This window comes from Mandrillus leucophaeus, unplaced genomic scaffold, assembly GCF_000951045.1.
Source record: "Mandrillus leucophaeus isolate KB7577 unplaced genomic scaffold, Mleu.le_1.0 Scaffold905, whole genome shotgun sequence".
Taxonomy (NCBI): Eukaryota; Metazoa; Chordata; class Mammalia; order Primates; family Cercopithecidae; genus Mandrillus; species Mandrillus leucophaeus.
The window spans coordinates 299536-311169 of record NW_012109864.1 but is presented as its reverse complement, the minus strand read 5'-3'; the positions used below and the strand labels follow the sequence as shown (position 1 = coordinate 311169).

The 11634-nt window shown below is 34.9% G+C and overlaps 1 protein-coding gene across 1 annotated transcript in view; it reads right to left on the bottom strand.

Annotated features, from left to right (window-relative positions):
* CXXC4 (CXXC finger protein 4) overlaps positions 1 to 11627 on the bottom strand; it is a 19312-nt gene extending 7685 nt beyond the window's left edge. Inside the window, exon 1 of the mRNA XM_011969794.1 lies at positions 11046 to 11627. Within this exon, the coding sequence (XP_011825184.1) occupies positions 11046 to 11597 (552 nt within the window). The 5' untranslated portion in view covers positions 11598 to 11627. The remainder of the gene's footprint in view (positions 1 to 11045) is intronic.
* Positions 11628 to 11634: the final 7 nt, after the last annotated feature.

The window sequence follows — 11634 nt, the reverse complement described above, 5'->3', positions numbered from 1 at the left end:
GTCCCTCCCTCCCTCCTTTTCTCCTTCCTTCCTTCCTTCCTTCCTTCCTTCCTTCCTTCCTTCCTTCCTTCCTTCCCTCCCACCTTCCCTCCTTCCCTTTATTCCTTCCTTTCAATTGCCATCATATGGAATGCTCAAATTCACAATCACTCTGACTTTGACTTTCGGTCTTTGCCCTTAATTATCTTTTAAAATAATAAAATTGAAAAATATACGGTCAATAATGATTTAATTTTTATCAAGTCTTTACATGTTTCTTAACTGTTTAGAAATATACTTTGGTTCATCTATCTCATCAAGAAGATAAATACTATTAAGCATTTTCCACTACCATAACATCATGGTAGGCATTTGCTCTTATGCTGGAACAAATTCTCAAGTATTTAGATTCTAATTTCTCCTCAGGAAGTTTTCATGAACTACCTCTTTTTCTGTAAGTATCATGTGCTCCATCCAGAGTCTATAAATCTATGTAGAACATAGCCACATTCAGATAGTCAAATTACTAACAAAGGAAATTAATACGTTTAATTTTTCACCACAGGATTTATAAGATGTAGTGATTGATATCGTTCACATCATCATTCTTCGGTAGCCTTTTTTATATACACGATTCTGTATTTTCTTAGAAATTCTCCTTATAATTACTTAAAAAGTACACTGATATTTTGTACTATCAGTTTATTATAGAAGTTGGATAGCCTCGAGTTCCCTAAACACTGTCATTAGTTTCGAGCGCTCATTTTCCCATCTTGGCCTTTCTATGTTTCTAATTGCAGATTGCAGACTTGAAAATTACTTTTAAAAATATTTTTTTAAAAATCCTGAAAACATACTTAGTTTTCCTGAAACTAGATTTTCCATCATGGTAAATGAAAAAACAAAAACAAAAACAAACAAACAAAACAAAACCAAAAAACAATGCTTAGTGGTTCTAGTGGATCTAAACCCAGACCCATGACACTTTTCCATAAATTTTAAGACATTAACTATTGCTTCTCATTTCTTATTTAAACCAGACTCAAGATGACCTTAAGCATGCCATTTCTTTTTGCCAATATACCCCGTTCTGATTTCCCTTAAATACTAGCAATCCTGTAACCTTCCTGTATTTCCTTCCTCTCTTCCTTGCTTTTATCTTCCCTCCCTCCCTCCCTCCCTCCCTTCCTTCCTTCCTTCCCTTCTTTCTCTCTTCCAATATAATCTTTTCTCTTATTCAGGTAAAACAAAGTTTTCCAGCACTCTGTAAAATATGCCTTGAAATAAAACAGAAAATATAATACTACAGAATCACATGAGGTAGCAAGTCAGAGATCATATTAGTCTGTGTTACTTATCTAGATGTGGAGAACTAAACCAAGGATGAGTCAAGGAATTCTAAGGCTTTTAAATAGGTGTGAGATTGCTTACAGAATTTTCTAAAATTTCAATGTTAGTTTAAATGTGGCCATTTGTCCATTTCTTGGACTGAAAATTTAAAATATAAATAGGGAGGCCGAGTGTGGTGGCTCATGCCTATAATCCCAGCACTGTGGGAGGCTGGGGTAGGTGGATTGCATGAGGTCAGGAGTTCAAGACCAGCCTGACCAACATGGTGAAACCCCATCTCTACTAAAAAAATACAAAAATTAGCCAGGTATCATGGTGCACGCCTGTAATCCCAGCTGCTCAGGAGGCTGAGGCATGAGAATAGCTAGAACCCAGGAAGTAGAAGTTGCAGTGAGCTGAGATCATGCCACTGCACTCCAGACTGGGCAACAGACCAAGACCCTATCTCAAGGGAAAAAGAAAATATATACATATATATAGTTCCATATATATATATACACACATATATATGGACTAAAGACTAAGACCTAGAGCTAGAGAACTACATGCGTATTGTAAACAGAGCAGGAATAAAGAACATTTAAGGTTCTTTAAGCCAGGATGTGTGTATGTGTGTATATATGCATGTACATATATATTGGTATACACATATGTATGTATACATGGAACTTAAGTCTTGGAAGATAACAGTTCCACCTAAACATTTGTTAAATTGAATTGAATTTATCAAGGGTTTACTATGTGCTAATTAATACCATATATTCATGAATAGGCAGCATAGGTATAGACCTGCCTGGAATAAGTAAAAGTACACTATTTGTAGAAACATTTCAATTTTACTCTGTATCTTGTTAACATTGTTCAAATATAATTTCTTTCCTTTTACAGACTTGTTCAATAGTGATGCTGCTGTTGCTAGATTAGTGTTTTTCAAACTTGACTGCAACCAAAAGTTATAAATACATTTTACATAGCAACTCAGCACATAGACATACATACATTTCTTTAAGTGTACATAACTGAAACAGAAGTTGAACAGTACTTGCTATTACTACATGTGATAAGCTCATACATTTTCTGCTCCATTCTATTCTAATCTACTTTCTAAAAAATCATGATGGTAAGTTAAAACATTGGTTTCATGGACCACCAACATACTGTCACCAGCAGTTTGATAAACACACCTCCATACTATAGAAAAATGAATTCATGTGAAAAGAATCACATGAGGAAAATCTAAAACCACTTCACTTCATGATGAATTTAACTCTACATATAGCAGCATTACAAAGAAGAGCTAATGTATTTTTCCTACGATGGAAACAAGCCAATATTCTCTCTCGTTTTTCATGGACTAAAGGTAGAGCATACAAAATATTTCATGTTTAATGGAAGACTCCATAACTTTTCACTTCTTATACATCTACATACGACTGTTAATTTTATCCTTTTTTTCTTATCTTCACTCCATTAAGATAATCACTTCTCTAATTTATCCTAGTTTTTTTAAAAAAGCATTGCCAATAGAGAAGTTATTCCCAAGCATAGTTATTTTTCTACCCCGATTCACCCACACTAGTTCTTGCCATTTCCAAATGATTAAATTCATATGGTCTTCTATTCACTTAAAAATGTATTTAATCTTGCCTCATTCTCTAAATTTTGGAGAAAATATATCTTCTCTGGCAGTTGCCAGATTTGCTGAAATAGAAATGTCCATAATTTTTCCTAATCTACAAACATATATCCCTTTCTCTTCTCATCCTTCTTGATCCCTATCATTATAGTATTACCAATAATCCAGTTGTGGTTTGGTGTGGGTTTTTTGACTTTTGTCTTTTAGTCTTTGGGCAAGAAACAGCACTTTCAGCACCGTCTTTCCCATAGTCTGACACTTTACTTTCTCAAGAATGTTTTCTAAAATATGAATTTTAATGCAGAAGAGACACAAATGGGATACCATTTTCCACCCATCTTGGAAGTATTCTCTTTTAGTTACACTTTGGAATTATTCTACCAAATGTTTCAAATGCATAAGTAAAAATAATAACATCAGCTATAACACAATCTGTTTTTCCTTATCTCTAACTCATCTGCCACTTCACTCAAGCCTCAGCTGACTCTCATACCAAAAGTATTGGGTCGTCATTAAAAAAATATATCTTTTTAAAAAATATTTTCTATCTTCTGAAAAAACTTTTATAACAGCTGAAGCAAAGCATAAATCCATAATTCCATCTTGTCAAAGTTCTTTCTATACACTGCATTGGATTCTGGCTTAAATATTCCTTTCTCCTTTGTTTCTCATCTTTCTTGGTCAGCATTACAAATCTTTTAGGGCTTATCACTATTTTTCCCCAGAAAAACACCAGCTATTCCTATTAATGCTTAGTAACTGTCCTCATTTTAAAAAATATTCTGTTTTTAGCCAAAAACAAACAGAAAAACTTCATATAGCTACTTTACTTTTTATGTAAAATGATTATCTACCTGTTTTATTTCCTATGTATACTTATATGTATATATTTTCCAATTTTCCAAATTTGTTAAATATGTTCACTTTCCAATATTTGTTACACAAGTTTTCCAACTGGAATTCATTTCTTTCTTACAAAAATTCTCTTGACTTCACAAATTCACATTTAGAATATCTCTGTGTCTTGGAAATATAATAGTCAAATAAAAGTATTGGGTTAGTAATGTGAAACATACACACACATCTATTGAAATATATAAAAATTAATAGTGGTGATATGTCTGTGGTAAGGAAGGAGAAAGAGCACTAAATAATTGAAATTGGCTCACCACATTGACTGACTTCGCTGGATAATATGCTCAGTTTCCTAAGACATTTGACAATGCAAGTACAGGAACAAGGAAAACATGTTCAATTAGATTTATCTCTTTCCAAGTAAACTCAAGCCATATCTTTGCCAACTGCGTGATTAAAACAAATATTCAAAAAGCACACACCACTAATGGACATCTGGACTTTAATGTCTGAAAACTATAAGTAACCTGTTGGTTTGTTATCTATAAATACGGTTGCCTTATTCTCCATTTTTATTGATGGTTTTAAAACTGGACTGAGAAATTATATAGCATCTTTTAGTTTGCCAACAGTATTAAACTACATATCATATTAAAATGTTATAAGGTAGGTTGATATTACTTTCATCTTATTGATGAGGAAATAAAGTTCAGAGAAGTTATGCTGATGTACCTAACATTGTTCAACTGTTAAGTTACTTGATACTAGTGGCTCTTTTTACAATTTTGTATCTATCTGGTCACATGGAGCACATATAATTTTAAATAAAAAGAAATTAAAATCTAGGAGCTTAGTCATCTATTTCCTGAATATAATTTATGTCGTTTATTATAAACCAAAGAAATACATCTTGAATATGAGGTCTTTGAAAAAGTAATTGCTTGCTTTGCCACAGTCTCTTTAGTAAAAAATGTAGTGGGAAACAAATGGGTTAAAGATTAAGAAAGAGGAAGCCAAAAAATTCAGCAGGCTTGATTTCATACCTAGCTATAGATTCTTATGTTCTTAAAATAAATTAAGAGAAAGCCCAGAAGTTTCACAGAGGAAAAAATATTTCTCATAACGTTTTACAGTAGAAGTTAACAAGCCTGCTGGGACCCTTTTAGCCCCTGCAGAGCTAAGTCTTCAACATTATTAAATGGCTGTCGCATCTGAAGTATGGTACAACATAACTCAATAAACAACAGAAAACATAAGATGCTGAATGGAGGGAGGCTTTTCGATTACCCCAAAGAATAATTCAATTTCAGGACAGGTGTTTGCATGTGACAGAACAAGATATGACTCAGGGATAAAATCACTCTTACGCCCCTCCCCCAATATTTTGAAAATCGTAAGACTAATAGCAAAATGCTAGATTTAAAAGTATGTTAAAAATGGGCAGAAACACTGAAGCACAAATGAAGGAACAAAATTACACATGCACAAAATTCTCAAAATTTACATGGATTACAAAAAATATACACTTTCTTGAAAACAATTTTTTATAAAAGATTATGCTTCCTAGAACACCCTGCTTTCCCACCTAAGGTCATCTGACATGTTAATCAGTGACTGAAAGTCACATTACTAATAAAATTTAGATTTTATTTTCAGTTCATTTTTGCTTTTTTACAAACTAATCTGGGAATATGAGAGAAACTATAAAAGAATTAGTCCTTTCTCCAATTTGTATATTTACATGGCCCTTCAAATAAATCTTGAATTTAACTCATTACTTTAACTAGATATTTCTATATGACAAATGCAAGCATTTATTTTTGGTATTTTGCATAATGCGAGTAAAAATAAATTTGAGAAATTAAAGCATATCCACTCATATTGAACAGTAGGACATTAGGTCAAGCTTTTTCAGAGCAAATTAAAGTGAAATGTTTCCTGCATATTCAGACAATCTGTCCAATTGAGGTTGAGCAGTAAATTCTAAGAGCACCAACAACTTTAGACAACTTTCTGAAAAGCACACTTTCAACCTATGCCTGAGAAATACTCAAATAGTATAATGTTTTACTTTGCATCCAGAAAGATACTTTGTATCCAGAATATTCCAACAATGTTTCCACCCCACCATGGATCTTCAGTCTAGAACCTGTTAAACAATGTTCCAACTGGACCAAACATGGATCAAATGCCTGTTCTTTTTGCATGCCTTTCAATTTTCAATCTCACAGGCTATTTTATTAAATTGTTCTGTACTTATCAATCTATAAGTCTGACTATGCAAAACTTAACTATTAATTCAGAAAAGTAGATGACTGAGACTAAACAAAATATAGAGAAATACTTCAGCAATCTATTATTTAAGAATTTGAAAAGCCAGACAACTTGTATTTCTTTCATCACTAGAAACACTTTTCATTCTTAAAATATCCAAATATTTTTCTCGGATTAAATGGAAACCTAAAGTTTTTTGTTTTTGTTTTTGTTTTTGTTTTTGTTTTTTTTTAATTTGCTCTTATATGCCTTGTGTTTGCTTGTTTATATTTTGTTTGATGATGGTTGAATTTCAAACATTCTTATGGCATAATTTACAAATTAATTTTAATTGCTTTATTTTACTATTCCTAATTGCCATCTAAAACATGGCTTAGAATTTACATGATGGTTGGATGGGTGAGGGTACTGTTTTCAATAAGGAAGTACTAAAAATGTACGCTTTGTAAGTTTTTAAACTGACAGTTAAAATTACACGTATTTACTGTGTGTACAACATGATATTTTGAAGTATATAAAAAACAACTTTAACTCCCTTCTATTAAATCCAGTGATGGAAAAATAATCTCATTGAACTTGTATTGCAGTTTGATGCCTTGGCCACAAATTCATTTGTAGCTTTAGTCAAAGACAAAATTTTCCAAGTTTTTTCTTTATTATTTACAAAATTGAGGTGCTTTTTCCTATATTATTTATATGTTACATTCTAATGTTAATATACTATCATTTTGTTTGAATTTTATTGAAAAAAATTCCTCTTTCCCTTTCATACTTAATTATATATTTGCATTTTTTGGCTAAAATAAAAATATTTTTCTACTGGTAATTTTCTTAATCTTGAGATGAAAAATTGAGGACTCATTTTTTAAAAAATTATGACATAAAAGAAAAATTGGTGGATGTTTCCATTTAAGACACAAAACATTTGCATTTTACCCATAGATTTTTTTAAGTCAACAAACCTCAGAAATGTATATGTTCAATTATTGACTAAAAGCTCTTAGTCTGAGTGACACACCTATTTTACATCTGGTCTACAAGTTAATTTCCTCAGGAGGCAGGTGCCACGTTCCTGCACCCATTACAGACGGTGCTTTGTCCAGAGTTTTACAATTGCCATTTATGGTTGGGGCTCTTAGAACTTAACAGCATATACAACATGTCCCTCCTCCCCTATTACACTCTTCTGAAGTAAGTTATCAAGTTTGAGACAGTATTCGAATTTTTTTCCACCAACCCCCTTAGAAGCTCAACCTAACTTGTAGAAAAATTACGGCTGGCCTGTACATTCGGCAGATAGATTTTTAAGAGATAAAAGAAAGTAAAGAAAAAAAGAATGGCACCATCCTTCTTCCTGACTTTCCAGTTTCTCAATGTCTTCACTATAACCTGCCCTCTCTAGTTTCTTCACCAGCTCAAGGAAAGCCTCAGCGGTGGCAGTGTGAAACTTACCGCAAAGAGAGCCAAGATTGGGGGCAGGGAAACCTCCTGAGGCACTGCTTACTAATGTAATTCCATAAATCAACTAATGGGAGAGAAAACAGATCTGTGTGGTCTCTAATGCTGTCCCACAGAGATCAATCATGTCACCTGAACAATGTTCAGAGACTAAGAGGCTGGAGTTGCCCATGGGACAATTTTATCTCTTGAGCCATATCAGATTGGGAAAAGTTAGAAGTAGCAGAAATGTAACTGTTGCAAATATAAAAACTGAAGGATTATCTTTGCAAGAGACAAAGTGTTATCGTGTAACTTATAAGGATCTCCTATATGATCACGTTTATTAAAACATCTAGGAACTTAATATTTTTCATTTAGGATACAAATTTTTAAAACAGTTTTTGTCACACAAGGGGCAGACAGCATTTGTAAGGACTGCTTTGAACAATTAGTGGCTATTTTTTATCAGAGTAATTGACTTACTGAACAGTGGTTATGCAAATACATGGTGCACAGTATAACAGAAAAACTAAATGTTTTGTGTGCATTATCATATCAAATGTGATTAAGGGGTGATTTTATAAACACATTACTAGGGCATCATAAGATGCTCTTAAGGTGAGACTAAACAGAAAAATAGAAAGTAGTTTTAAAAGGAACACTAGAGAGGAGGCTTTGAAAAAAATCTGGATGAGAGTCCCAACATATCCATGCGAGTCTGTCTTAATTTCAGTTTTCTCACCCTGAAAAAAAAAAAAATGACTATCTCCAGTCTTTGGGATGAGAACAAGTCAATGGGAAGAGTGGCACATGAGGCTTGAAGTGATAAATAAGAATATATGTTATTATTATGATCCAGATGTTAATGGCATCCATAATTCAAAGCCAACAAATATTAGCTATGGAGTTTACATCTGGAACCCACAGGTAATATCCACAATGAGTCCCCAAGTCACTGCTCTCAGCCAGGAACCCATCCAATCTCTAAAACATTTTCTCAGATGAGGATGAACCAAATTTAAGAAAGAAACCAGGTCAGCAAGGGGATTTTCACCTCCCTGCAATTCCTCTTTCAGCTTTAGTTCAGTCATGGAAGCCCTGTCACTCTGACGTGTGCTCAGCTGGTTTCCTACAACCATAACTGTATTTGCAGTTTAAGGCAGTCATGATGGCATTGTCTTTTTAAATGATCTAGATAGAATCTTATACAATTTTTTAAAGTTTTTATTTCTTTTCGCCAAATAGTATTTCGCTAATAATCTTAGCCTTGAAACACGACCCAGGCTCTGATAGAAGGGGTCTGAAGTTAGAAGATCACCTTGAGAGTTCAAAGGAAAAAAACCAGCCTCCTCTTCCATCCATACCTCACCTCGTGAAGATTAACAGAATTTTTGTGCATGATAATTTTTAAAAAGAAGAAAATGGAATTTTGTGGGATTTTGTCATCAAAATGCCTGAAGAATGTAAATATCACATCAAGCTTGTAGGAAAACCATCACATAAAAAAAATTACACCAGCATAGAAATTTGTGCAGAGAACCTACTGGTACTCATATCAAACTCCTCCAGGGTAATTATTTACTAAATAAATCAGAATTACTCAGTTACTACATATCCTAAATTGGGATGCAAGTAGTGCCATGAGTCTAGCTAAAGATGAAGCCTAACAGCAGAACCAAACTTATAATTCTAGATACTGCATTTCAGGAGGAAAAATGAAAGCCATGTTGTCCTTATCATTTGGGAATAGAGTATTTCAGTATGAACTGAATTTTAATTTCCCATAGTCCTTAGAAGTTACAATAAATTAATCCAGAAAGGAAGATTCAAAAGCTATTTTTTGCCACCTAAGAAAATACATGGACCTGAATTATAGTTGCTATTCTCTTTGCACAAAGAAAGTTGCCAAAGAAAATACAATAAACCATCCAGGAGTAAAGTTAAACTTTCCAAAAAGAGCTGATGCATCTTATAAAGAAAAATAAATGCAAATGCAATATTTTGATGAAACTGATCATACCCAATAGTGAGCATCAACATAATTCTGATATTTTTAGAATCCTAGAGTGCTATCTAGTTTGATTTACACCATTAAAGTTTTTTTAAAAAAACCTGTATCTTCTTTGTGTTCAAATCTGTACCAAAGATCTTTAACTCTTCTCTTTATTATTTTAAAGACTGCTTCCCAGTTCATAAAGAAAACTCCTTTAAGCAGTACTCACAATTTTTAAAATAATTTACAGATACCCCTAAGATACCTTGTGAGAGCCACTCTCATCCTGCAATTCACCCCACAGAATGTTAAAATGTTAAAGCACAGAATGCTAAATCCACCACCTACAGTCTCATATATATATGAACATCTAATTATCTACCCTGTAAATTTTATCAAGAGACTATAACTACTTGTCCACATTTCTTTGCTTAATATACCATCAAAGTCATTTACCTGTGATTTTTCATTGTTCCCCTTTTTTGTTTTGATCAGGACACAATACAAAATTTGTATCCAACGTATCAATCTCTGTATGTAGCATAATTCATAGCCTAATTTAACAATTACTTTAGTGAGCATCTGTACAATATCTGTTTTAAAGACCTATAGGTAAAAGAAACTATTATTGACCATATAAGGTATCAACCAAAACCGTGCTTGGTGTATAGACCAACTTTGTAACCACAAAATGGTTACTTTGTCCAATGCAGAGCCCAAGGGAAATACTTTTTTTGTAACTGAGTTTTAGAAATTATTCATTCTGAAACTATATAAAAGAACTTTTTAAACAAAATCACTCTCATCTGCCCTGAAATTAACTAATTGCATCCCTTTATTCTATGTCACATCTCCTTAAAATTTGCAGGTGGAAATCCGCTTTCTACACAGTTTCAACTTTCTCCAAAAATATCAGATATGCAGAAAATGAAATAGGAAACAAACATTCTGCCTTGATGAGTAGAAAAACGATTCTAGAAGGGGGTAGGAAATCCCCTTCTGAATCCAGGTGTTTCAGCTTCAATGAATACCGTTGTGTGGTTTGTTATTGTTTTTTCAATGAGAACAGGCTTGTGTGCCACAAACTGTGTCCTCACTGTTATAACTGGGCCACTAACTTAGCCTGTAAACTTGCATAGGATGTGATGTGTCCAGTCCTTTGGTCAAAGATGCCCCACCCTTTTTAATAAGGAGCAGGAGGCATTTTAAACCACCAAGGGAAAACATTGAGCATACTGAATGTGAAACTTCTGATTCTTCAAACCAATTACATTATTTTTCCCCCAGGGATAAAAAGGAGGGCACTCTCTCTATCAGAAGGGCGGTGTCACGTGAAGTGCAGCTGGGGCGGGTGGTGGAGAGGCCAAGCCTTTCGCAAACCACCTACAACTCTTACCACCTGAATGAAGCTTCTGAGAAGGGGTACTGCATCTTGAAGCCAGACAAGAATCCCTGAAGGGGAGAGGGAGTGAGGAGGGGAGGGGGGAGACTGGGAAACAAGAAATCATCTCCTCTGACCTCTAGTGAAGTGCCAGGTTTTTTCTTTAGCTCTTCACATTTTCTAAATTTGCAGATCTGGTGTCCCGTTTTGCGATTCCTGCAACTGCTGCAAACGCCACAGTTGATGAGCCTCTTGCAGGGCACGCAGACCCCACACCTTTTCCTCTTCTTCTTGGCTGGGTTGGCTCCGCCAGCTCCCCCTGAGGAGGACGAGGAGGAGGAGGAATGATTCTGCGGGCAGTCTGCCAGATTGGCAATTTGAAACGCACTGTCTGTGACGGCTGCTGAGGCTGCTGCGGGGGAGTGAAGGGCTGTCATGACGATGACCCCTGGAGGTAATGAGATGCCCCCTAAAGCCGGGATAGCGGAAAAAGTCCCCACGCGCTCGGGGAGATTCATTATCTCTGCTTCAGCAGCGCCGCATTTGAGCTTGTTCATGCATTCCCCCGCCAAAGGTCTGCAGTGTTCAGGGGATAAGGTGGAGAGGAAATTAGTATTTGCCATTTGCAACGACGGCTCTGGCGGGCAGCCAGCTTTCCCCAGCCTCTGGGAGTCGTTTCGGTGGTGCATGCTGGTCCTGCTGCCGCCGCCGCCGCCGCCGCCGCCG